The sequence below is a fragment of the Meleagris gallopavo genome, chromosome Z (assembly GCF_905368555.1).
Source record: "Meleagris gallopavo chromosome Z, MGAL_WU_HG_1.1, whole genome shotgun sequence".
Taxonomy (NCBI): Eukaryota; Metazoa; Chordata; class Aves; order Galliformes; family Phasianidae; genus Meleagris; species Meleagris gallopavo.
The window spans coordinates 17,180,645-17,208,402 of NC_139435.1; the positions used below are offsets into that span (position 1 = coordinate 17,180,645).

Consider the following 27,758-nt stretch of genomic DNA (forward strand, 5'->3'; position numbering starts at 1 on the left):
ATAGTGGCATCTGGGCGAGGGGTGCTGCTAACTTGCTCTTGGTCCTGCAGGTGAGCTGCTGGCATTCGCCATGGAAGAGGACTGGGACACGGAGCTCCTGGAGCAGGAGGCGGCAGCGGCTTCACAGCGGCATTTTGACGAGTGGGCGTGGACGGTGAGTCGTGTCCAGGGCAGGGCGGGGCGGCAGGGAGCGGGGCGCTGGCCTGGACCGGTCTGGGAAAAAGGAGGCCGAGAGGCCGCCTCGGTGCTCCCTGCAGCTCCCTGAGCGCTGCGGTGTGCGGAGGAGGAGGTGCCGGGCAGTGCTGTGGAAGCCGAGGGCATGGAGCTGCCTGGGGAGGGAACGGCCGTGCCTGAGGTGTCAGAGCCTGGCTTGGGCTGCACGGAGAGGTGGCTGAGCCTTCTGTATAAGTGACTCGTATGCAATCTTGCTGTTTTATTACATGGCAGTTAAATGCTTTGGTGTGAAGTAAAGGGTGAGATAGAGGAGTGTAATGAGAGATAGCTAAATAATATTTTACTACTTGTGGAATGAACGAATATCAGAAGAAACTGCTATAAATTTCAGGAGGACCTGTTAGGAGTCTTCGATAGTTGGCGTTGGTCTTACAGCTCTTACAAATGAGCCTTGAGGAATGGGTGGTAAGGAGAGATGAATGGGTTATTCAAATGGGTGCCAAGCTGAAAGTACGGTTGCCTAAAGAAGTAGTAGCGTGTACTATCAGAATGATGATTTTGTTGGTTTGAGGTTAGTTTCCTGTAATGGTTGGTAGCTGCAACAAGAAAAGTATGTAAGTTGTAGTAAAATAAAAAAAAATGATCTGGAAGTAAAAATGTTGGTAATTTTTTGATGTTCCTCTATCACCTAGTGCTTTGGCCTACTAATATATGTCTAATCTGTATTAAACAGGAGAAATTTAAACCTGGGCTTTGCTGGAAATAAAACAGTGGTACAATGTGAAAATTAGGCTATTCTGAACTGTTTCAGATGGGGTATTTGAATCTTTGAATAAATTGAGAGACTGACATCTTTAAAATACCTAAGGATAATCTGTAAGCATGCTGTGGAAGAAGAAGGGAATGCAGTTGTGAAGCTGATGGAAATAGTCTTATTCATGGTACTTGTAGTCTGAAACTTTCCTAAGCTTAAATTGGAGGAAAAAAGTACTGTAAAAGACTGCACTATTGCTTTGGGCAACACATGTTTTTAATGGGCTTTAAATGTTTGTTAGCAAAGTGAAGTTGATGCCTCTACAAGTCAGACAGGAGGCACGATAATCTTGTCTTCGTACTGGTTGTATATAACTTGGTTTTGGTGACATTTGTGTATGAACATTATGCACTTCAGTGTAGTGAAGTTTAAGAAACTTTGAGCAGAACAATTTGAAAGACTGTGCGCATGGGTACAGAAGACACTTTATTTCAAATAGGAGACTTAGCAACTAAATGCACCTTTAGTTCACATATACTTTGCTTGGCTTGAAGGTAACATTGTGATGTCCCTTTTTTTCCCCTGTAGGCTAACTCTGGCAGACCAAACAGCCCATCCCTCCACTTCTCCAGCAGACCAAGCAGCCCCTTGTCTGGCTTCCCAGGTAGACCAAACAGCCACTTCTTTGGCTTTAGTCAGAATAAAGGCTCACTCGGTATGTAAAAACTACTTAAGCTTTTACTGACATTTGGGGAAGCTGATGACTTGAAAAGTTTAAAGATGTAACGTGGTACTATTCTTGTTTTTTTTTAATGTTTTCCTGTGTTCCCCCATGCAATAAGCAAAAACAAATTGTACGAATAATACAAGGCATAAGTTTGACTTATGTCCCTCACTCCTGTGTTTACCGTAGTTGGTGTTGAATACATTGTATAATTTAAAGTGAATGGATGACAGCTGGGTAACCATTTCCACAAATGCCTGTTATAAATAGTGTTGAAAATGAATAAATACTACATGCATTGTTGAGCAGGCCTGTCAAGATACTTCCTGACAATTTTAATGAGAACCAAAAAAAATCACAGGAAGCTGTTGGCACGCTAAGAAACAAAACAAACAATAAATAAAATCTAAACAACACATCTAAATAAGATGTAATTTTAACTTTGTAAGTTTCCATAAAGTACTCTTGGTTTCATGAAGATTATGCCTTTTTAAACTTGAACAGAAGTTTTAGTTAGGATAGGCAATGCTGATGTTGCTAGAGGCAGTGTGTCCAGCACTTACTTGGAGTGATGGTAGCCAGATCAGGAAACAAATTTTGCTTAAAACTGAGAGAAGGTGGGATAGGGCATCAAGGAGTTCTCGTTGTTTTTTATTCTTAGGAATGATCTTTGCTGAAACTGCATGTAAATACTTTAACTTCAGTGAAATTGTCTGAGATAAAAATAAATAGTTCATATTTAGTTCAAACAGCTGTGGAAGCACAACCTAAACTATTTTAACATGTCATGCTTAGCACAGATAGATTCATTTTTTTATGAGCATTTAGAACAAGGCAGTATGTTTATTGTTGATGCGTCATTCTCCTGCCTTTCAGTGTGCAGGTAAAAAGGAGATTATTTTTTTTATCTAATTACTTATTTGCAAGATGTTGGAAAATTAGGATGGGCAAGACCTAGAAGTCAGTTCTGTTACTTGAACTGTTAGAAGTTGAGAATTCAGAGAACAGGTATTGATGTTTTTTTTTTTTAACTCCCCAGAAAGGGCTGGATAAACCTTTATCTCTTGAAAACTTTTAACTTACAGTTAACGAATTGTGCTTCAGCTGATGTTTGAAAGAAGTGTGCAGACTTGTAGAGGGTACACTCTGTCACTTGATCCAAGACTTGATTGAAGATGGTAAATTCTTTTGGCTCCATTAACAGACTCTGGGGTATTCTGCCTGGAGTTTATGCTATTGATTGCAATCTTTGGGGCCCAGAAGTACTCCTTAGTTTCCGGTTATGTAGGGTGAATTTCATTGGTTTGTATATGAGAATGCTGTGGGAGACAGTGTCAAAAGCTTTATTTACTCTACCAGGTGCTAATGAAGGACCTAACAGAAATCTGCATATGCAGCGCGACATTGGAGGTTATTCTGGGAGCAGAGGTAGGATTGTGCAGTTCAAATTTGTAGTTTTGGGGATTATTAAGCCTTGCTTTTGGACAAAACATTAGAAGTAGCAACCTTTTTACTGGTACCTTAATAGATACTGAAATATGTGTGCTAGTTGCAAAGCTGTTGCTGAGTGATGCTGTTTTGTTTTGGGAGGCAGCTGTATGTGCCCCTAGCATAGCCATTTAAGGACACCCTGTTGCATTCTGTAGTAGTTTCTTATTGTTCCACATTCACATATAGTGTGCTGACCTTGTTCATGCTGTCAGCTGAGTTCTAATGTGCTTTGTTACGTATGGATTTAGTTGAATATTGAATAAATCTTGTTCCTTATTTCCTCCATTAATGTGTTACTGTAGCTGTTAAACACTGAAATTGATTACTGTGGCTTACCTTAATTTCACAGACTGTGAATTAAAGGTGACAGTGCACCAGTTGCATAGGCATCCTCTAGCCCTCTTCTCAACTTGATCCAGTGTTGAAATGCAGTTTTTTTGCTGTGGGTTTTCTTTCCCCTCTTGGGAACCCAAGCTGCATACAGTCAATTGATACCACTCCAAAGTCTCGAGACCCTTGAAAAAGAATTGAGATCTCTCAATTATCCAGCCCTTTGAATACTCTGGGATGAAATCCATTGGGCCCAATAAACTTACCTGAATCCAGGTGGAGCAGCAAATCCTGTATAAGTTTGGGTTTGGATGAGTAGTTAGCTGAGGACCATGTCTTCCAGTTTGGGGCATCTGGGGTCCCTGAGTTCATCAGTGTTGAAGACAGAGGCAAAGAAGGCACTAAATGTCTCATGCTTTGTCTTTGTCCTTGTTGTGAGATGAGCATTCTCATTGTATGGGGCTGCTGAATCATGGCCTGAACCTTTGATTGATCACCTGAGGCGAGCAATGAGTCAGCCATGGGAGCACAGGTGAAGGCAATTCACCTGTGCTGCAGGAAGGGGTGGAGCCTGGCTCCACCTCTCCTAGACCCATTTAAGAGCTGACTGCCAGTGGGGAAGGATCTCTCTCTGGAGATCTGCTCCATTAGGAGTTCATCTCGTGAGCCCAGGACAGGGTGAGTGACTTTCTCTTATTTCTCCAATATAAATTCTATTAGCCCAGCTCCTGGATATATATCTGTACCATCTGTATATCCATTGATTAAACACCATCTGTATATCCATTGATTAAACACCATCTGTATATCCATTGATTAAACACCATCTGTATATCCATTGATTAAACATTCATCAAGAACAAACCAATGTTCTCTCTGGTCCTCCTTTTGTTGTTAATGTATTTTAAAAAAACGCTTTTTGTTGTTTACCACAGTAATGACTAACTTCAACTTTTAAAAGCTTTGGCTGTACAAATTTTTTCCCTGCAGATGTGAACATCATCCCTGTAGTCATCACGTGTGGCTTGACCTTGCGTCCAGCAGCTGTGTGCTTTCTTTTTCTGCCACTTCTTTAGAAGAAGATCCCTGTTGAGACAAGCTGGCCTTCTGCCCCACCTACTTGATTTCTGCATTGTGGATTTGCCTGATTCCTGTGCATTCAGGAGATGATACTTAGAGTAGGCAATGCTGACATACTGGTGCCTTCAAAAGCTGTTTCCCAGGGATTGTTAATAACTAGTTCCCTCCTTATATTCAGGGTTGAGGTTTTGCTGGCAGTTTTCCTCTTATCGCAAAAGATTTTGAATTTAATACTTCTTGGTCACTATGGCCAAGATGACCACCATTCGTCCCTTTACCCCTGAGGCCTTCTCTGTTTGTGAGGAACAGCTATGAGGACACTTTTTTTTTTATTGCTCCTTTCCTTTCCCACAGTACCTGTACCAGCAAGTCTTCATCAGGATGTTGTTTTAGGAATCTCCTGCATCCGTTAATATCACCTGTGTGGTGTTTCCAGTTTAAGTTTGTCAATTAAGTGCTTCGTAAAGACAAAGGAAATTGAGCTTGTAGTCCCTCTGAGTTCCTTAAAGAGTAGTAAATCAGTGTCATCATCCTGGCCTTGTGGTCTATGGTAGACTCCCCCAGTGACATTTCCTTTGTTTTCATGTCCCTTAATCCTTACCTAGAGGCTGTCAACCAAGTTGTTGACAAGTGTCAGCTCCATACAGTCCAGCCTCTGCACAACATATAGTGTCACTGTCCTGCTCTGCCTACCTCTTTCTGAAAAGTCTTGTTACCATCCATCACACCATTCACAGGGCTGGTTTCACATACAGCAGTGATGATGTAGCACTGGACTGAGGCAAGGTTTCTAGCTCTTCTTGCTTATTTCTCATGGTGTGTGTATTGGTTTAGAAGTGTTTCAGATATGTTTCGTTGTACTTAGCACCTCATAAAGCAGACCGAGGGATCTCACTAGCACACAGCCAGTCTGATTGCAGCATCCCATCCAGTAGTTTATCAACAGCAGTGTAGGCGTACTTCAGCTGGGCCGTTGTCTCACCCTCAACTGTAGCGTGCTGTCCCAAGCTTATCTCTAGTGAGCCTGGTTATATTTTCTTCCCCCCTTAATATTTAGTTTAACAAGCCCTGACAACTCCTGGGCTAGAATCCTTTTCCCCCTTTGAGGCAGGTGAACCCTGTCTTTTTGAGGCAGCAGGCCTGGTGCTGTATAAACCACTCCATAATTGGGGGGAAAAAAAAAATTCCTTTGATGGCATGAGCCTCTTAGCCATATCTTGATCGTGTTGGTTTTCCTGTTCCTCTCAGTATTCTTCCCTGCTACTAAAGGAGTTGAGGAAAACACCTGAGTTCTACTCCTTCAGCTAACTGCCCTAAGGTCCCTTTTGACAGCCCTTGGGCTTCTCCCATCGATTTTGTTGCTGCCAACCTGAGCTACTAGAAGCAGGTAATAATCAGAATAATCACAAGTCCAGGGTGCTTCCTAGCAATGTCTCTGACCAGGGCATCAAGGAGGCAGCAGGAGCTGAAGGGCTTTGGGCTGGCCATTCAACAGCCTTCCTTTGCTTATGAGATTACTGAGAATGTGTATCCAGGTTCTTTATTGACATGCAAAACGAGAACAGAGGAAAACAGACACAAGTTAGAATAAAAGATTTTTGGACTTTTTATAATTTCCGTGAGGGCATTCCAGCATTGAAGGAAGTTTTTAGAGAGGCTGTTCTGTCTCCATTCTGAGAGGTTTTTAAGATCTGCCTGAACAAAGTTCTGAGCACCATGGTGAAAATTGGATATTGATTCTGAGTGGGAGACTGAATCAAAGATGTGAGGTCCTTTTCATCCTGAATGATTCTGTAATTTTAACGTGGAGTTCATTTAACAAAACAGAATGCCCAATTACCCTACAGTCAAAGATGATTTTGATTGTTGATTTATTTTCCTACGTGTAGATTCTGTTCTATGTCTGAACAGAGAAGATCAACCAGTAACTGGATTTGGTAGAGGGAGAAGTTCTGGAAGCAGAGGTAACTTCCTGCAGTGTTTTGTTCTGTGACTGTTTGTATTTGATAATTGTTTTCCTTATTTCTATACTCAGCTTTATTGTATCAGATCCATGTGAGTGTTTGTGACTTGAGGGCTAATACTAACACTTGTGAAAATAACTCTAAACCTGTATTTAAGGTCTGTAATACTTAAGAATGTTTATACTTAGTCCATTTCCTTTAAAATGCAATTTTTGTTTTGCATTTGGAAAAACTCAAATTGTGGGCTATTTATGAGTCAGTATTCACTGAGCAGTGGTGAAGGAGCTACAGGCATTGCAGGAGAACTTGGTCTCATCTAGCAGAATATGATCAGCTAAACACCACAGAATTTCCCTCACTCTCCCATCTCCAAGTGGAATAGAGAAAAGAATTGGAGAAAAAAAGAGAAATAGAATTCGTATGTTAAAGTAAAAACTGATTACTAAGACAGAGAAGGAAGAGATAAATAATAGTAAGGATAGTAGTACATAAGTATTTGTAGGAAAGTGATGCACAGTGCGATTGGTCACCACCTGTTGACTAATGCCCAGGCAATCCCAGAGCAGGAGCTGCTCCCCTGGTCAGCTCTTCTCAGTTTTATATTTGTTTTTCACATGATGTCATATAATATGTCTATGCCTAGTTGAATATGCCTATAATATGTAATATTCCCTTGTTGAAGTTAGCTGTTCATGTTCCAACCCTCCCAGTTCCTTGTTCCTGAGTCCTTTGGTTGGCAAGATAACAGGACAAGCTGAAAAACTGAAACATCCTTGTCTCTATGCAGCTCTGCTCAACAACAACTAAAACATCAGTCAGTGTGTTATCAGTGTATTTTTCCTCCCAAAGACAAACATAGTATCATATCAGACACTATGAAGAAAATAAATCATCTCTGCTGAAACCAGCATAATGATTTTTGTCACTGCAAAATGGCAGAACAAATTTCCAGTTGTAAAGATTAATAAGTAAATAGTAATAGATGCGTGGTGCATTAAAATGGTACAATAAAATAGAATTTGCTTTTGAGAGTTTCTCAGTTTTGTTTTGGCTTACACTAATAGTAGTGGGCTTTACGTTACACAGTCTAGTACAACTCCTATGAACTGTAGAGTGTTTTTGCTCCTGACTTGAAAAGCCAGAAATACATTGTGTCCACACAGTAAATGTAAGACTTATTGGTAATCTGGGTTAATGTGAGCATTAAGGACTGTTGAGGAAATAAGAGTAGTAATGTGGGATAGCAGGTAGAAACTGCAGTGCTATCTCACTATGGTACTACTCGTGAAATGGAGAAGACCAGTTTTCCTTTGGATTAACAAGAAGAGCGAAGACTTAATCTTAGGTTTTGTTCTGGCAAGATGCAATACAAGAGGGCAGTAGACTTCCTTTGTATTTTTTAGGAAAAAAAAATAACTTGTTTTTCATGTTTGGGCAATTCATATAGCTTTGTTAATTCCAATAAAAAAATACAAGTAAAGCAAGGACTTCACAGGATAATCAAATAAAGGTCACTTGATGTGTATGTGCAAAATTGGACAAACTAAGGTGTTATGTGTCGTGATGCAGATTTTCAAGAGGGGAACTCCGCAAATGATCCTGGTATGCAAGAACAAGGTTTTAGAGACATTCCTGGCATCTTTGGGCAAAGCAAGTGTAAGTTTTATGTTGACTGGTTTGTGTGGGTCTGTACCTTAGGTCATTCTTTTTGATTTGATTACTCTTTGAGAACTAAAAGTATAAGGTTATGAAATAGCTTTATTTCTTCAGATGTGTTGGGTACCATCTTTGCAAGTTCATATCACTGGAAATAATACAGAATAGGTAAAAATTATAAAAAATCTCCTAGGTATATTGCACCATGGATTTTGTCATAATGGTATCAGGGATTTATCCTCACAAGGGGAAGCAACGGTGCTGGTGCTGACCAGTGAAAGCAGCAGGACCTAAGGGAATTGCATGGAGCTGTGTCAGGACAGTCAGATTGGGTGTTAGGAAAAGGATCTATGTCAGAGATTGGGTAGTGAGGCACTGGAGCAGGCTCCCCAGGGCAGCAGTCATGGCACGAAACTGCTGGAGTTCAAGGAGCATTTGAATAGTGTACTCAATCAAAAGATTGGAACTTTGGGTAATCCTGTCTGGAGGCAGAGGACTTGATCCTTGTGGGTCTCTTCCAGCTCTGGATATTATGTGGTCCTATAATACTAGCATTGGGCATAATGTTTTATAAAACTAATTTTAGATGTCTACCTTACTATGCTTTGTATTTCTTACAGGTTTTAACAGTGAGATAAGAAACAGTCCTCTGCGTGGCAGCCCCTTTGCCCCAGGAGTAAGTGGAGCAGTTGGAGGTCCTGCAGGTGAGATGTTTTTAGTAGCATGATTTGTGTCTTGGATTTTCTCATTGCTGATGTGTATAGCAAAGCAGTACTGTCAGAGCTTTGGTAAATGATGTTAGTTTAGTTTTTCCCCCACTGGAAATTAAGGACCTATTGCAACAGTTAGACGACTTGTTTTCATGCTGTTCAGAATCAGAATTTTCCACAACTGATTTAGCACCCATATAGGAATTACTAATACTTTTATGGTGACTTACAAAGTTAGGTTGTGTGATTCTTAGTAGCACTTCATCAGCACTTAATCATTAGCCAATTTAACACAGCGGTTCAACACTATACTACAGTCAAATACAGCAACTTAGTTAAAGATTCAAGAATGGCAGGGTTCACATGAGGTTTACAGTAAGTAGGGTGTTGGAGGCAGAGATTTCTAAACTTAGTTATGTACTTGAGGGTTTTCTCTGTGCCCCAGTAGGATACTCACCCTTCCTTTTTGTTGACTCTTAGCAGATGGCTGGGGCATGTCCCAAAGAGAGGTTTTCTTTGCTACTCAGAATCTTTCCCATCTGTGTTACGCTATGTCCATTTCCTACGTAATGAAGTGTCTTCGTTGTCCTTAGCATTTTTCTCAGGTTCGTTCTGTCTTCTTCTAGAATGACTGTAGATAATGACCCTCCAGACTGTGTTTTAAAAAAAAAGTTTAGGTTTTTCCCTTCAATGTTAGAATATCTGTCCCCTCTGCCCCCCCTCCCTCCCCATCAATACTATGGTTCACAAAAATTTATTGTCAGAAAATATTTTCTAAGACAAACCCTTGTCTTAAAAGGGTCACATGTGGGCTAAATATATTCTCTAATGTCTGAGATGTATTTATCTCTCAAGTACATTCTATATTCAATTTGAAAGTCCATGTATAGTATATAAAATATTAAGAAGGGCGTATAAATGTAGCAAAAATAGGAATGAAGCAGCTGTCTTTCCTATTGTATGTTAACAAAATACCTGCAAGCACATATCTCTGTGGGGGGGAGTGGGAGGCGGCAAGGGCTGAGTCTCAATAGACCACAGTGAAACAGCTGCTTTGCTATGTACAGAATGCTAACTCAGAATCAAGTCTTCTAAAATGATTCAGTACAAATTCCCTGGAATATGTGGCATGCAGCATTCAGAGTATTCTTAATTACATATTTTCCTGCAATTCCCATTAGGTAGACATACCATTTTCTAACAGATTACCTGCGGTTCTTTCTAGGGGAGCAATTCCCTTGCTTGTAAATTAAAAAATCTTGGAGCTTACACAGGTTGTCTCTGAGTATTTAATCAACTTGCTTAGCTGGTTGGACTAAAAATCGAAGTCCCTTTTTCCATTCGTAATATCACTGTTCAGTTTCTCAAAAAGGACAATAAGTAGTCATGCTGCTGTTTCTTCCCCCACTTTTTTGGGGGAAGTTCCATTAGAGTGTTACTAGTACAATTTTACATCTTTGGGAGATGAAACCATAGAAGTTTAGCATGCGCAGTGTAAGTAATTGTGTGTGAGAAACATAAATTATTGTTTTCCAAATCTTCTGTAACTTCAGACATTCCAACACCTGCTGCAGCAGAGATGGGATATTCTGGTATGTTAGTAGGTTTTGCATTAAAAGAGCATAAGAGCTATGCAGAATTCAACAGATGTGCCCAACCGTTGAGCTACTTGTGGCCCAGCTCAGTTCACACTACGACCTATGCCCCCTGCCACTACCTCAAATTTTATGGTTTATGGATGAAAATACTGATGCTACAAAAATGGGTTGACTTGGAATTTCCTTAGAGATATTAATAATGAATATAATATTACTGAAGAAATAGCTTCTTTGGTGCCACTGGAAGATACAACTAGATCTCTTTTGAGTTGTAAGAAGCAATAAAAAAATTAAAGCCATTTTCTTAAACCTTTGTCAGTGAATCATTACTGATGATGCCCTGGTGATGGTTGATTAAAAAATAAAAATCAAAAAGAGGAATTTATAAAGTATTAGGACATGATGCAGTTTCTACTGGTAACTCATGCTTGATGAAATATTACTGCATCAGACATCAGGAAAATCTATGCGCAAAAACTTTAGAAAAGGATAATGTCATGCAAATTGTCATCAAAGCCATGAATTTTGTAAAGTGTAAGGGAGTGAATAATTGCCAGTTGGAAGAGTTCCTTAAAAGTGTGGGTGATGATTATGGGGTCATCATTCACTTTTTTTTGAAGAAAGGTGGCTAACTTGGGGAAAATGCTAACAAAGTGAAATCATCTGTGGAATTGAAAGGAAAATTTGTCCCAGAATGTGAAGATTAAAAATGACTAGCAAATTTAGTGTTTTTTGTGGATTTGACTGCTCAATTTAAATCATCTGTGTGTATTTCAGATGGTAACAGTGTTTGAAATGAAACTTTAAGGCAAGCTCAAGTTATGGCAAATAACATCATACATTTTAGATAGATTGGCTAAATGCAGTTCTGTCATCAGTGAAAAATATGCAGCTGTGCTTTCCATTTTGGTAAAGAAATTTGAGGGTAGGTTTCAAGATTTCAAGAAAATCATTTTTTGTATATTTAAACTTTTCATAATTAGTTTTTCAATGCTTAGCTAAATACTTAAACTCAATCTGCCAGTCATAACAGAATATGCTGCTGAGTTTTCAAAGTGTTTTTGGATACTCTTTTTCATTAAGGTCCTTATTTAAAAGTTCTCTTAGGAATTTTTTTTTCTAAAACAAGCAACTTTGGACTGCTTCATTTAGCAGGAGTTAATAAAGGATGCTATGAAGAAATTGTTTGTGGAAGAGGTAAGCAGCTTCATAAGTAACATGTCAATTTTAATTTGCTTTTGACTCAGCAATTTCTTAAGACTGCTGCAATTCAGTTCATGAAACAGAAGTTAGTGGTTTGTGTAAATTTATAATTCTCTGAACTGTGTAATGTGAATTGTTAAGCATGTCCTGTTAAACTCTGTTTAAACTGTGTTCATCTTTAAATTTTGGAGCAATATGGTCATTGTTCTCAGCTAAATAAAGGTGATTAGTTTTGGAATGAACTGCTGTGGAATTCCTCTTTGGAATGATTTTCTCTTCTTTCTAACGTTAATTGTTACCTATTTGAGACACAGCTATTAGAAATTAATTGGCTATCACTTGTAAGTGGTGATTAGTTACAGAAAAATGCTAGGGAAGTAGTAGGTTATTCATGTAAGATGTCACTTTCTAAAAGCTATGTACAGAAGACAGACTTGATGTGTTTAACTAAGTTAAGATTGGTAAATAGAATATCATGATTTCTATGTGCAGGAAATCATGTTGAAATGTTTAGTGGATAACAACTTCCTAGCATGTATTGAATGTGTCAGCCTATCAGGATGTTTATTTATCTTGAGTGTGTTTGCAGGAGAATTTGACATTATTTGGCTTTCTTGTACCTCTGAAATGCAGGAGGACAAATAATGAGTTCCTTAATTTTGTATGTATAATTTTGGTTTATAATTGTTATAATTTGAGGTTTGTGTGAAAATACTTCTGTTGCAAACCTTTTAGTGAACATCAAATAATTCATTTTTACATCTGAGTTTATTAGCTTGCAAAGTCCCTTACAGAATGCTGAAGTATAAATGAACTACCAGGGACAAATGAATTACATTTTTAATATTAATAATTTCATTGTTGGAAGGTAGAAACAGTTTACAGTATTACGAATTTTTGTGTTAGCTGTGTAGGAACTAACATACTTTCTGTTAGTATCTCTTCAAAGTAAGATTCCTGAGCAAATGTGAGAATGCACTATAAAATGTCTTTACAAAAGTCCTATGTTACCTGCAAGCGAGTTTTAGGTCTTGCAGTATAAAGCGAAGTTTTAGTAGAATTCATTTATGGAGTATCTTTGTCTCCTATAAGGTGAAGGAAAGTACTAATGACTTCAGTGGTGCAATACTTAGAACAGTCTTAATTTTCTTGACGCTGTTTATTCTTGTGTTCTTAAGGTCCAAAGGTGACTTACGTGCCCCCTCCTCCACCTGATGATGAACAGTCCATCTTTGCACGTTATCAGTCAGGAATTAATTTTGACAAGTATGATGAATGCACTGTTGAGATGTCAGGACTTGACCCTCCAACACCATTACTGGTTAGTGAACATTTTATTCTCAAGTATTGAGTGTGATTCTGTGATTTTCTGTTTAAAAAGTAATATGCAGTTTCGCTTCCACGTAACACAAGGTGGCTAGATTTTTAAAGAAAGGGAAAGGATCATCTTCCTTCTAGGAGGAAGGATAAGGGCAGAAGGAGGGGAGGTAGGAGAAGGGAGTGGGAGGAGGGTGATGGGGGGAAGTGAGAGTGTATTTTCTCTGTATGGTGCTTTTTGCTCCCGGATAGGGATGTTGCTTTAGCTCTCTAGCAGTTTTAGTACGGACAATAAGAGTACATCAGAGTAAGTCTACTACAGGAAACAAAGCAGAGGAGTTGTGATCCAGCTTCATAGTGTACCATGGTGCATGTTTCCTGCTTGAATCCAGATGTTGTATATAGCTTCTGTGTGGTTTTCTCTTAGTAAGACCAGTTGAAGTCCTTCACTGCTGTACAGACAACAATACTTCAAGAATGTGAGTAGCTTGAGGAATACTTTGAGGCATCTGCTGTTAGGAACTTTGTTATCTAGATGACCAGTGAGACCCCTCTTCAGAGTTGTCTGTCTTAGTGTCTGTGTACTACTGTACAGATACAGTAAGTATCTCATTTTTTAAACATGCATGGTTGTGTACTGTACAGTACTTTTTTTTTATTTTCCTCTTGTAGGCTTTTGAAGAAGCTAACTTCTCTCAGAGTTTAAGGAAGAATATATCTAAAACTGGATATTCAAAACTTACTCCAGTGCAGAAGTACAGCATTCCAGTTATACAAGCAGGGCGGGATTTAATGTCGTGTGCCCAGACAGGATCAGGAAAAACAGTAAGCATTTTCTGTAGCATTCATTCATACTCTACATTCAGGTTTTTGAAGTTTTAGGTAAATACCTCAGACTTCAAAATAAGCACTCTTTTGTTAGTAAGCATTTTTTCTCATTTCAGTACAAGAAAAGCCATTTGATAAGTGTATCATAAGCACAGAACAGACTGAGAGTCATTCTCAGTTTTAATTTATTTTTTGAGTACTTCATTAAACTAATGACTAGACCAGTTATCGAGAACTTACAAAAGCTGAAAGCAGATGTGTAGGCCATTGTGGAAACTGTTTATTAGGAAAATGACAACATATTGAGAGGGACTTCTTTTTGTTTTGTTTTTTAAACTTATGCTGGATTTCTATGGTGTGTTGTCCTTGTTTGTTGTCCTGAGTGTTACCAAGTCTGATTTGCACCATGCTTAGTTTTAAGTGATTCATTATAAGGATACAGAGACTAGAGTTAAGAAGCTGATAGTTGTCTCAACTTGTTAAACTGTTTAATGTATACAAATGTTACCACAGACAGCTCTGTATACTTGGCTATTAAACATACTATTTTGAATTTTAGCATTGTGTGAAATTCTAGCTTTGATATATATGTTGTTAGTTACTGTTTTGAAAAATGTGTCTTCTGCTTGTGGAAGGCAGAAGCTGAAATGTGCAAAAACCTTAAATTAGAAATATTCTGAATGCTTTTTTGAGAGGCTACAAAGGTTCTGTTTTGGGTGTAACTAGACTTATTTGGAAGCAGGAGTGCCGATGCAGATATCATAAACCGGTCTGCTGTTGTAGTAATCCAGAGACTGATAACATCTTGTTAACTTAGAGATTTGCTGATGATAATAAAGCTTCTAAGTATGTGTCTCAGGACAGTATTTGATCCTAGGGTGCTTAATTAGTACTCTGTGTCAGGATGATGTGTGGAACTGCCTGAAGAACTCAAAGTAGTGTGTGGTGGTGTTCCTGCAGTATTGAATCTTAAGGACTAGAGAAATATTTTCATACTTAAGCAGGGAGAAGGTTTTGACCTTCTATGATGTGTTGAGCTCAATCTTTTTGCAGTGTTTCTCTTGAAGTTTATACTATGCTGTATCATTCTATCTTTAAGATTGATACACAGCTTTAATATGACCAATCAATGTTTTAAGTCTAAACAACATACATTGATGCTTGTTTTAGGCAGCTTTTCTTCTACCAATTGTGGACCAGATGATGAAAGATGGTATAACTGCAAGTGTCTTCCAAAAGCAGCAAGAACCACAATGCGTTATTGTTGCGCCAACTAGAGAACTGATAAATCAGATCTTCTTAGAAGCAAGGAAGTTTGTGTATGGGTAAGCTTCTGTACTTGCTTTTCACTGAGTCAGAAATAATTCTTTTTCCACAAACTTCCAAAATTTTCTATGCCAATCAAATAACTACAAACACTGGAGTTTAGGTAGGTAATGCTGATTAGCAGGTTTATTACTATACTTGGTTTTATATATTTAATGTATTTTATATTTTGATATATTTTTAATTATATAAGAACAACATTGAGGTGCTGGAGCATGTCCAAAGAAGGGAAACAAAGCTGGTGAGGGTTCTGGAGCATAAGTCTTAGGAGAAGTCATTGAGGGAACTGAGATTGTTAAGTCTGGAGAAGAGGAGCCTCAGGAGTTACCTTATTGCCCTCTACAACTACCTGAAAGGAGGTTGTGGTGAGGTGGAGCTTGGTCTCTGTTTTCCAGGTGGCTAGCAATAGCAATAGATAGGTGAACAGCAATAGCATAAGAGATAATGGCCTTAAATTAGTTCAGCTTAGTTTTATCTGATTGAACCTTGTTATTTATGAAGCTGAATTAATATCTTCAGGAATGAACAGTTAGAATACAAATGTGAAAATGCTTTCTGTATGCATGTAGAAGCTGTAACAGAAGGCTGCATAAGGTAGTTCTTGTTAATAGACGTGTATTTTATACAGAAGATCTGATTTAGCTTCACTTGGTAGATAGAACCAAAAATCTCAATTGGGAGAGTACTAAATTCATGTACTAACTCATGCTTAACCAGTCTGGTGGTCTTCTGTGGTGGAGTGACGGCATTGGTGGGCAAGGGAAAGGCAACCAATGTCATTTACCTGGACTTGAGCAAGGCCACCGCATCCTTATCTCCAAATTGGAAGGATGTGGATTTGATGGATGGACCACTGATGGATAAGAAACTGGTTGAAAGGCTGCAGACAGAGGGTGGTCATCAATGGCTCTACGTCCAGGTGGAGGCTGGTAATGAGTGGTGTCCTCCAGGGGTCTGTCTTGGGACCAGTGCTCTTGAACATCTTTATCAGTGACATCGATGATGGAATTGAGTGCACCCTCAGCAAGTTTGCTGAGGACACCAAGCTGAGTGGTGTGGTTGACATGGTGGAAGGAAGGGATGCCATTCAGAGGGACCTCAACAGGCTGGAAAAGTGGGCCGGGTGAACCTAATGAGGTTCGACACAGTAAAGTGCAAAGTTTTGCACTTGGGCCGGAGGAATCCCAGGCATTTATACAGACTGGAAGGAGTGGTCCTTGGGAGCAGCCCTGCAGAGAAAGACCTGGGGGTCCTGATGGATAAAAAACTTAACATGAGCCAGCAATGTGCTGTTGCAGCTTGGAAAGCAAACGGTATCCTGGGTTCCAACAGAAGAGGATGGCCAGCAGGGACAGGGAGGTGATTGTCCCTCTCTACTCTGCTCTTGTGAGGCCCCATCTGCAGTACTGTGTCCAGGTCTGGAGCCCCTAGTACAAGGAAGACAGAGAGCTGTTGGAGAGGGTCCAGAGGAGAGCCGCAAAGATGATCATGGGACCGGAGCACCTCCCCTGTGAGGACAGGCTGAGGGAGCTGGGCTTGTTCGGCCTGGAGAAAAGAAGGCTGTGGGGTGACCTGATGGCAGCCTTTAAGTAGCTTAAGGGAGCCAACAAACAGGAGGGGAATCAACTCTTTGAAAGGGTAGATAACAGCAGGACAAGGGGAAATGGTTTGAAGTTGAAGGAGGGAAGATTTAGGTTGGATGTCAGGAGGAAGCTCTTTACAGAGAGAGTGGTGAGGTGCTGGAACAGGCTGCCCAGAGAGGTTGTGGATGCCCTGTCCCTGGAGGTGTTTAAGGCCAGGTTGGATGGGGCCCTGGGCAGCCTGGTCTAGTATGAAATGGGAGGTTATTGGCCCTGCCTGTGGCAGGGGGTTGGATATTCATGATCCTTGAGGTCCCTTCCAACTCTGGCCATTCTGTAAGTTGGTTCAGTGACAGAACACATTTGTGGCTTAATGCTTGAATGCTTAAAGCATTCTTTGCTTTTCAAAGATCTCCCCTTGTAAATGTGCTGCACTGTGCCTTTGATGTGTGAAGCTGTAATACTATAGTTTCTCTTTTTTTCTGCCATGTCTTCAGTATAAAGGAAGCAGTGTATAACACTTTTTCAGTTCTTACTGCTGTGTTGTACCTCCGTTGAAGAGAGGTTGAAGAGAGGTTGAAGAATGCATTTGAGATACAATGTTCCTTCCTCTTGTATGCTGTGCACCCTCTAATATGTAGTCTGAATGGGAGCTTTGAGCCTTACAGTGATGGAATTTTTGGCCTTGGGTTCTGCTATTTGTTATACACACACTATTATACAATAAAGGAATTAAAGCACTCAAATTGGTTTGTGATAAATTTGACTATATTTGCGTATTTTCATGTAATGATACAGCTTACCTTTTTAGATAATTAATCCATTTTTTTCTATACAATAGGACTTCTATAAGGCCTGTTGTGATCTATGGAGGCACACTATTAGGTCATTCAATACGTCAGATAATGCAAGGCTGTAATATATTATGTGCCACCCCTGGAAGGCTTCTTGACATTATTGAAAAAGGGAAGGTAAGCTTCTAAAACTTAGTCTGTGTTTCCCTAAGCTCTTTTAGCCTTGTATGTACTGGTGTTCATTATTCAGATTTATTAAAAGCAAAAATGGAGCCATGAAGACCAGTCAGTATGCTGCCTTTGAACGTGCCCTTGAAATGCACGTAAGGTTTTCTTGGAATTAATAAATACCATGATGTTTTTGAAAGTGTGGTGGGTTCAGTCTTTTCAATCCTTATCGGTCACACTGAGAATACCATTTTTAGATCAAATTGACTGTAATGTTCTTGGCAATTAAATTTTACAGTTAAATAAATGGAATGTTTTGTCTTAGTATTCATAGAAAATCCCATAACACATTTTCTCTTTATGTCTTATTCTCTTTGCTGCAATAGTTTTTATGTATGGGACTGTGCTAACGTTAATTCTTTGAACTTTTCAATGCTAATTTTATTCAAAATATAATAAATTTCAGATGTAATATTTAAGTTTTTATTTTTCTAGACATTATAAATTCAAATTGAAATTGCTGGGTATTGGAATGGTGTCTCAGTGATGTTGTGGACAGATAAGTTTTGCACAAATACTTTGTTGGTAATTAACTGGAGATTGGCTTTTTGTGGTCGTTGGGCTTCTAGTCACAGTCTTCATCAGCAGTACGTACTTACAATGTTATCCTTCACATGCTTTTTGACACATACTTTTTACAGACCAAGCAGTTTTTGAGAATGTGTTAGGATTATATGAGAAAATCTTTCTAAAACTTGGACATGACTTCAAACCAATTATGCTGAATAACAGTTGACCTACAGTAGGCTCCATCTTGATTTGCAGTGTGGAACCAAGTTCTGAAGCATTTTGATTTCAGCATATGATTAGAATTGGTGCAGATTAACAGTGTTAGAAACGAAGGTGCAAATAAGATATAATACCTGAGAAGAACCTGGGCTTTTATTTGTCAATTAACTTAAACTAGAAAGAAAATGGATTTTGACAACTAAGTGTATACTGTCAGTAGAACAATGCAGTTTTTCTTTCATTGAAATATTTGCAGATCAGTTTGGTGGAAGTGAAATATTTGGTACTAGATGAAGCAGACCGCATGCTTGATATGGGTTTTGGATTAGATATGAAGAAGCTGATTTCTTATCCAGACATGCCATCTAAAGATAGACGTCAAACATTAATGTTTAGTGCCACTTTTCCTGAAGAAGTTCAAAGGTGAGCTAAACAAAGATGGAAATATACCTGAAGGTACGCTTGTATAGATCTAGATGTCTGAAGGGTTAAGGACTCTTTTTTTTTGTTTGTTTAGTCTTATAAACTTGCTAGGATAGACTGAAAAGCTACACTGTTAATATTCCTTGCTAAACTTGCTTTTTTTTCTCAGTAGCAAATCTACATGTATACATCTAACTTATGCAGATGAAGGATGAATTGCTTTCTTTCTCAGGAGATTCTTAGAATTCTGTGAAGTTTGAAAGCTCTTGAATTTCACATCTGCAGAAGTCTTCACAGTGCCCTTGGTTTTTTTGTTTGCCTGCTCTGCACTTTTGAGCTTTAAAGCAGTAATCTTGCACTTTATCAAACAGCACTGGTACTGTAGTCTTAGCACTTACTGTAGACTTAGACCTAAGTCTACTTACTGTAGTCTTAGGTATTGAGGCATAATTTAAACAGATAGCTTAACTATTTTTCACCACCAGCCTTCCTCATATAGCGTCCTTCTTTACATGTGTGAGTGCTATTTGGTTTCAGTAGTTCTGAAACTTCCACTAACGGGTTTTAGATGCATCTTACATCCCTGCCACTTATATACAAGTAATTTTATTTTCCAGCAAGAAACAAGTTTCAACAAATGGAAATGATTTTGCTGAACCTGACAGTAACAGAACAAAGCATCCCATTCTCTGTAGGCGGATGAATATTTTTCAGTATTTCCATTTTTAAAAAGACTGGCATCTAAAGATCCTATCTTAAATCAAAAGAGTATAAACTTCAGTTTGAATAGTTGACATAACTGTGGTGGATTTTGTTAGTGATATTGTGATATTATGACTTAAAAAAAAAAAACAAAAACTACTAAGTGTATTACAGTTTGATAGCATATGAACTGATCAGATCATTGAGGTGAAATATGTTGTTACTTTAGATCCTGAGGGCTTTGTTCTGACTTTTCAGAAAGGAAGGATATTTTTGGATGTGAGGAAAAATTATCTTTGGTAGTTGGGTGTTCTCAGTATGAGGGGGATGGACTGTCTTCATCACATGATCAGTTAATGTAGCTTTTGGTGAGATGGACTGCATTTTGTGAAGTAGGATTGAAGTCACTTCAAACAGTCTTATGTTGACTGGTGTAGCTTTGGTTCCTCAATTCTCTTGTGGAGATATTTATATTGAAAGAAAGTCCTGTAGTGAACTAATAACTGGCTTTGTTTCTGCAGCTGTAAATCAAACATCCAGATAATATTGTTGATGAGTGTGGTTTATGTTCCTTATGTGTTTACTGTTCAGGCATGAATGTGATCTCACTTCCCACTATATATTGGAAAAAGATTTCTATTTAAGATAAGGAATATGCTCTAATTGGCTAAGGTTTTGGGGTTTAGAGAGAAACGTTGATCTCTGGATTTCTAGATTGCCTTTCAGTTTTGGGGCTAATGTGCTTGCTACACATTTTTATATGTATTGGAGAATTAGTTGAGAATGCTATAACTATCAGCATCAGAAGGGAAATTGCCTTCAATTCAAAACATGTAAGATATGTACTAATTGTTCCGTCTTGATGGAAGAAATTTACCTTGCTACTGTCAGTCTTACAGGATTTCCGAGTGCTAGTAGAAGACTTGATGTGAGTCCATGAATCCAGTTCGGAAATGTCATAACATTCTTAAAGCCTTTTGCAGTTAAAATGCCTAAAAGTAATATTCTCATGTTAGAGAAGTAGAAAGCTTTTTTTTTTTTTTGGAGTTGGTTTTTTTTCATATTCTGCAGTCGGAAAAGCTGATTATTTTTCCTTATTCCATGTCAAAAAACCACTTACGATAGTATAGAACGTGGTGCTTTCTTTAGCTTTGTTCATTTCAGGCTCTCCTGCACTTCTCTCCAGGTTTAGTTTAAACATACTGTTTAGTTTTGTTCTTGAGCTTGGATCTTAGCTATGACAAACTTTGATCTGACCTTTGTTGTGTAGAAGAGTTGAGATCCATGGTTTTCCTGCCTCAGGTGAGAAATCTTGCTCAGTGATTTTTGGCTCTATATCCTCTGTTAAAGTGGAAGGTGTCTTCTTTCCCTTCCAGGTTTTTATTAATGGACATTTTTCAGAGACCTTAAACTTAGCATTTACTTTCAATTTAGAACTGCTTCTCTGAGACTTCAGTTACCTTTCAGATCATAAGACCAAACAGATGTTAATCTGTGGTAACCTCTGTATTTGCTATGAGAAACTGTAAGTGGCTTAAATGTGGTATAAAATTAGGTGCGAGATTCAAGTCCTTAAGTCAGGCCTTTAATGTCTTTAAAGCTTGACTTTTTTTAGGAGTCTTAAGTTTAATGGAGGCTGCCAGTTTCAGTTAAATGTTAACTTGTTTGTGATATGAATTCTTGTGTAGTGGAAACTACACTGTTTACACTGGATATGAAGCACGCTTATAGATAAGTTAACAGAATTCAATACAAATTCTCATCTGTTATGGGGTGCTTGTTGGCAATACTGATTTTGCCAAATTTGATCGCTCGGATAAAGATCTGAGAGCAGGACAGAAGCTGAGTTTCACCTATGGGGCCTGGTAAATGAATACAGCGTATAAGCTGTATGTTTTTAAGCGGGTTTTTTTTGTTGAACAGTGAAAAAAAGAATTGCCTCCTCCATGACTAACTTTGAGTTCTGGGTCGTGTGGGATTCTCCCTTGTTCCTTTTAGATGGTGATGAAATAGTTCCCCAGAAATGGTTCTGTGAGCATATGTGCCAGGAACATATTTCAGGCATTTTGAAATTCAACAATTTGAGTTGACTGAGAAATGCAGTATTTGTATTTTGAAAAGTTGTGGACCTTGTGATAATTTTTAGTACAACTGTTTAGGAAACAATACAATCTTCTCAGCCTCTTTTGAAAGAAAAGGCGTGCGTGGCATTTCATTCTCTTCAAATTCTCTGAGAAATTATATATGTAACTGTAGTGATGGTTACTTGATCTTAAAGCAAAAATAAGCCGTATTAATAGTGTTCGTTTCTCTTCAAGGCTGGCTGGTGAATTTTTGAAAACTGACTATATATTTCTTGTTATTGGAAATACCTGTGGAGCCTGCAGTGATGTTCAGCAAAATATTCTTCAGGTTCCCCGGTTATCCAAGAGGGATAAACTAATAGAAATTCTACAGAGCACAGGTAATTTTCCTTATAGCTATCTTCCAGGAGAGAGAGAATCACTTACTTTTAAACTTATGCTCTTACTGTTGATCAAGTCTTGACTGCATTCTGTTGCATACAAGACTACTGCTTGAAGCATTTCCCAGGGAGTCGTAGGTTTTAGAGAAGTTTGTGTTATGGGTATTTGTCAAGGTCTCACCTTTGAGTAATGGCGATGGAACTTCCTAGATGGTTAGTTTCTTTGCATAGACAGTTACTAACTGCTTTAGCACCTGATACTCACTACATGGTTGGTTTATTAAATGTAAGCAAACTTTTAGGCCTGAATTTTTTTCAGAGGCTAGAATTTTTCTGATTATTCTCTGTTTCGTATCTTCTATTGCTCAGAACTATAAATGAATTTGATGTGTATACCTTGCTTTTCAGGACTCAGAATGGTGTCCCATGTCTAACAATATGCTGTAGGAAGAGGCAACACTCTGGGGACTTGCCACAGAGCAAAATTCATCTTTCATCCCTTTTAATGAGGAGAAAAATATAATGCATGACTATTGATGTGGGTTTCTGTGTTGATTTAGAAATTGACGGATTGAATTTGTTCAGAACAGTCAAGGAGTTGGAATCATGCTATAAAGACTTAATTTGAAACCAGTTCTTGGATTAGATGTTCTTAACTGCAGCTGTAAATAGTGAATTTACGTCAGATTTCAAACTCCAGTAGATCTGTACTCCTTTTTAACTTAGGTGGTGAACGAACCATGGTGTTTGTGGACACAAAGAAAAAAGCAGATTACCTTGCAGCCTTTCTTTGTCAAGAAAACTTACCGTCCACCAGCATTCATGGGTGAGTAATAAGTGAAAGTTGAAGTGTTTATTACATCATTAGTAATGTATCTGAAGAAACTTTTCTTGAAATCAGCTTTTATTGGTTTAGTTTGCCTTGTAATTCTCAGCAGCTCTATCCTGTTGAAAATGTAGCATTTCTGAAGGCGAGTTTTATCACTTTGAGTATAGATCTTCATGATTGACCACATTTCAAATACCCTGTGAGAATGGAGAGTCTTACATCTGCTGCTGAACAAGAAAATTGTGTTTAATAAATTCAGTAGAATCAGCTGTTGTAACACAAATAACAAAGACAAACAAAAAAAAGACTTGAGATTGTGTTAATGAATTGAAGTGGGAGTTGTGGATCTTCCTGTCTATATTATTGATTCCCCGGAGCAGTAAGTCAAGTCTTTTACATAGAGGTTTCTGATACTGTTGTTTCTGCCTCTTTGATGTGATCATGGACTTCCTACACAGCACTTTTATAGAGATTGGTATAAAAAGATTTTTCTCTTGCCGTCTGATCATTAGTGTTGTGTATCCTTTTGTTCTCTCTTCCCTGAGCTTGCTTTCTTTGCCCTACCACCCTTCCTTCCCTGTTTACCTTCCTGTGCTTAGTCTTGAGATTATTTTACCTTGAAGCGGACCATAGATAACACTTGTTAAGTAGTCCTGAAACACATTATTTTCTGAAAAAATGCAATTGCTCTGGAGTTTCAAGTTAAAATAGATAAGTCTTATTACTAATCCATTAAAGATTCAGAAAAGCTAAATGGGGAGCATGCAGATGATGGGTTTTTTTTTAAGAACTTCTTTCTGTCTGTGAACCTTTTAACTTGCATCTTACTACTGCAAATTTCAGAGATTTTCTAATAATTGTTTTCTTGACAGAGATAGGGAACAGAGAGAGAGAGAGATAGCTCTTCATGATTTCCGTTCTGGAAAATGTCAAATTCTTGTGGCAACTTCGGTAGCAGCGAGAGGCCTGGATATTGAAAATGTTCAACATGTTATTAATTTTGATCTTCCTAACACCATTGAAGATTACGTACATCGAATTGGACGCACTGGTCGTTGTGGAAATACTGGCAAAGCAGTTTCATTCTTTGATGATCAGTCAGACGGCCATCTTGTACAGTCTCTACTTAAAGTGCTTTCAGAAGTAAGTTTCAAATCCTAGTGCTGAACATCTGTGTTTCTAAGGATCTAATGTTAGTGTGCTAAGCAGAAATTATAACCTTATTGTGGTTGTGCAACTCTTAATGTGAAGTGGCAAAATGGTCAGAGTTTATAAATTCCCTTTTCTAATTATGTAGGCTCAGCAGGAAGTTCCAGTTTGGTTGGAAGAAATGGCTGTCCAAAGAACAAGTGTTGTTGCATCACTTCATGCCCATAGGGTAAGTCTGGAAGTCTTTGCTGCAGGGATTCTTCGCCAATATAAAAGTGTGGTTAGCAGCATTTATCCAAATTATATATTGCTGAAACTTTTGAACCTGAGTCCCTTATCTTAGCTGTGCATCTTAAAAATTCTTAATCTTTCTGAAACTCAATTTGGATAACTTGTCTTAAGTTTGACTGTTTGCATTGTAGCCTTGCTAGCTGCATTAATCTTTATCTGCAAAATGACTCTGAAAGAATAGGTTTGTGCAAATATAGCTCAAAAGCTGTAGTTCCAAAAAATTCTCTACTGCTTATGCAGTAACTAAGTAACTGATTTGGTTGACTACTTAAGGTAATTGTAGCTAGATAAATGTCCTAATCTGATTCATATAAAAATTTTTTATAGTGTTTGTTGTGAGGAATCTTCTGGTTTCTTAACATTGCTGTTGCCAGATATGAAAATATAACCTGAGTAAATGAGATAGTCTTAAGAAGCATAGCTGTCAAATCTGCTGTGTGTACTTGATTTTTTTTTTTTTAAATCGGTGTTTGATAATTCTTGGTACTTCAATTACTTACTACAATTTTGATATTAATCAAATCTGTTCATTGATCTCTTGTTTTCATAAGAAATTTTATTACATCTCAGTTGCATTTACTCATTGCATGTTCATATGGTGCCTGAAGTTGGAATTCAAGTTCAGATATTCCTTTCATATTTCATATTTTTGCCTTCTGTAATTGTGAAAATGTTATTTTGGGTGTATCCATATGCCTGTCTAATTCCTTAATCAAATCTGAATGTTTTTTTTCCCCCTTGGGTCGTCTTTGGGACACTGAAACTTCTTGCTTCTTTCTCATCCTTGAAGCCTTGTTGTATATTTATATACACTGTATATTTATGTGTAATATGTAAAGTAGTATATTAATATTAATTAATACATAATATGTATATGTAATTGCATTGAAGCACACTTAATTTGTTTAGATTGCTTCCAAAGGCAAATCTCATCAGTTTTTCTAATTGGTTTCTGAATGCACATCAGGCTTTGTGGATTGTCCCAGTACTTCATTAAAATTTGTAGTTTCTAGATCTGAACCAGTCTTTCATGTCCTTTGCAATGCCTGAATTATAAAACAGGAAATTTTTATTCCACACACTCGTAAATAGAGAAGTTTCAGAGGAAACATGCTTGCTGTTTGTTATGGTTTGAGGATGCCGCCCTATTAATCATATATATGCAGTGCATGAACTCTGGACTGGGAGATCTTCAAATTCTAATGCCTGCTTTGTGAGCCCTCCTGAAAACAGTGATTCCAAGAAACAGCACATTCCTATCAGCATTTTTTTCTTTGAAATGATAAACTAGTAATCCTAGTTTTTTTTTTTTCCCCCCCAGTGCTTTACTAGTCATGATAAAGACCAATATCTAGTATTTTGTTATGGTGCTAATATAACTGTGTCATTTGGAGTAGGCTGTTGTTGTAACTCAGGCATTGTAAAGGACATGCTGATGTTATTTATCCTGGGGAATAAGGAGAAATCTTCATTTGTATGCAGTATTCACTTTATCTCTGAAATGGAATGCGGGAAAAGGTCATTTGATAATAAAATGATTTATTTGGAACTGCAGTCTGGAGGTTATCTGGCAATTTTTGAAATCTTGTAGTTGTCTAGGTTTTTCCAGTGGAAGAGGATTTTATTGAGAAGATAGTGCAGACAGTCATCCTTAAGAGAAGAAAGTTTTTCCTTGACATTGTATGAACCAATTTGTGTTGGGTAGGGCAAAAAGCTGAGATTTAAACTTTGGAAAAGATTACTCTCATACCTGATAAAAACTGAGATTGATGAAAGCATGTTGATTTTTAGATTGGAGTCTAAAAAGCAGTTATGGAAAGCTCTTTCCTTGTTTTAAAAATCAGTGTTCAGATAGTATTAAGGGTTATGAATGCCAGTTGTTTTGTAGCAGCTTTTATTGTTAAAAGCTTGATGCTGTTAATGATTCTAAACTAGTACCCATTCTCTTTCCTAGAATAATGCAGGTAGCAGCAGGGTGAACCCAGGAGAAATGAGGACGTCATATTCTCAAAGAACATCTAAGTCATGGAAGTAAAGCAAATTTAGTACTAAACTCTTGCATTCTGTTTTGGTTTAAGTTAATTGTTGCAGTTAATGTTTAATTACTGTTAAGCTTTATGAAATGCTTTGTGTTTACAAGCTACCTTGTATCTCATGATGAAGCTTTCAACAATGAAAAAGGAACCTATTGTTGATTCTCAGTTTAGGAAGGCAAAAGCCATTTTCAGGAAAAAAAAAAAAAAAAGGCCTGATACTAAGTGTTAAATGTTTCAGTCAGTAGGTGTTTGACGCTTGTATGTTGCCATAAATAATGTGTTGCTATAAATATGGTGTCATCCCTGTTTTGCTTGCAAGTGGAAAATAGCATGTCACTGGAACTTAATACTTTGTTATTAAAATTCATTTAAATTGCAGCTTGGAAACAGTGTATGTATTTAATGCCCTGGACAGCGTGACTCCTTTTCTTGACAATTTTCCTTGAGGATTTGTATATCCATTACGACTTTCAGGCTTGCAGGAGTTTGGGGTTTTCTCGATTTGCTAGCTGCAGGAAATACATATGAGTAGTAATTTCTGGAAGAAGATGTACACTTGAAGTCTTCTACGTCTATGAAAAGCAACGAAAGTAAGGGCAGTTATGAGTCATATGTTTCTTAGAATAAGCCTTCAAAGGAGACTGACTTATCCTTGTTTCAAGGATCACTTCGATCACAAGGTGCTTTTTGCTCCGCCTTCTGTCTTGTACCTGTTTGGTTGGGGTATATCAAGATGAGTTGTGTAACTGACTAAAGAGGTATTCTGTATCTGTTTTAGGCTTGCATTTGATTTGTAGCGTGTAAAATAATGGTTAGCATAATTTTCGTACATTTTGTACATTTCATTGCATTTAGTACAGTTCACAAATAAAGCATCTCAAATTATTTCTACTGGAAATATGTGTAAAAACTATTTGAAGTGAAGACTGAAGCAAAGAAGGTATTCAGCATCTGAATTCTTTTTGTAAGAACGGGGTTCAGAAGCACCCCCAGCCTCATTGGCATCTCCACCACCCGCATCAAAAAATTTTCTTCAACACATTACAGAATTGTGTGTGCCTGGCTTACTTAACACATATCTGGATGATTAAAGTCCCACATAAGAACCAGTGCACGGGATTGTGAGGCTTCTTCCAGCTGCTTGTAGAAAGCCTCACTGACTTAATCCTCCTGATCCAATGACCTGTAGTACATCTCTACAATGATGCCAGCCGTATCAGCCCTCCCACCAATTCTCACCCGCAAGTTCTCTGCGCATTCTTCACCCTTCCCCAGGGGGAGCTCGATACATTCTAGCTGGTCTCAAATAAGGAGCAACTTCTCGACCTCCTTCCCCAGCCTCTTATTCCTAAAAAGGACATAGCCCTCTATGACTGCA

General features: G+C 38.1%; 1 protein-coding gene across 1 annotated transcript; it reads left to right on the plus strand.

Moving 5' to 3' along the window:
* DDX4 (DEAD-box helicase 4) lies at positions 1-27,165 on the plus strand. Its single transcript, XM_085213911.1, has 17 exons — positions 1-154; positions 1,517-1,643; positions 3,012-3,080; positions 6,443-6,517; positions 8,087-8,173; positions 8,794-8,877; positions 11,637-11,678; positions 12,863-13,005; positions 13,674-13,826; positions 15,000-15,154; positions 17,577-17,706; positions 18,743-18,909; positions 21,930-22,075; positions 22,802-22,901; positions 23,777-24,047; positions 24,202-24,282; positions 26,299-27,165. Exons 1-17 carry the CDS (start codon positions 71-73, stop codon positions 26,377-26,379), a joined length of 1,995 nt encoding a protein of 664 aa, XP_085070037.1. The 5' UTR covers positions 1-70; the 3' UTR covers positions 26,380-27,165.
* The last annotated feature ends 593 nt before the right edge of the window (positions 27,166-27,758 follow it).

Excerpts from the sequence above, each read along its gene's own strand:
- DDX4 (XM_085213911.1), top strand. The coding sequence starts at position 71 with ATGGAAGAGGACTGGGACACGGAGCTCCTGGAGCAGGAGGCGGCAGCG. Across the intron at positions 15,155-17,576 it reads GCAAGGAAGTTTGTGTATGG|GACTTCTATAAGGCCTGTTG; the intron begins GTAAGCTTCTGT and ends TCTATACAATAG. Across the intron at positions 24,048-24,201 it reads TACTTAAAGTGCTTTCAGAA|GCTCAGCAGGAAGTTCCAGT; the intron begins GTAAGTTTCAAA and ends CTAATTATGTAG.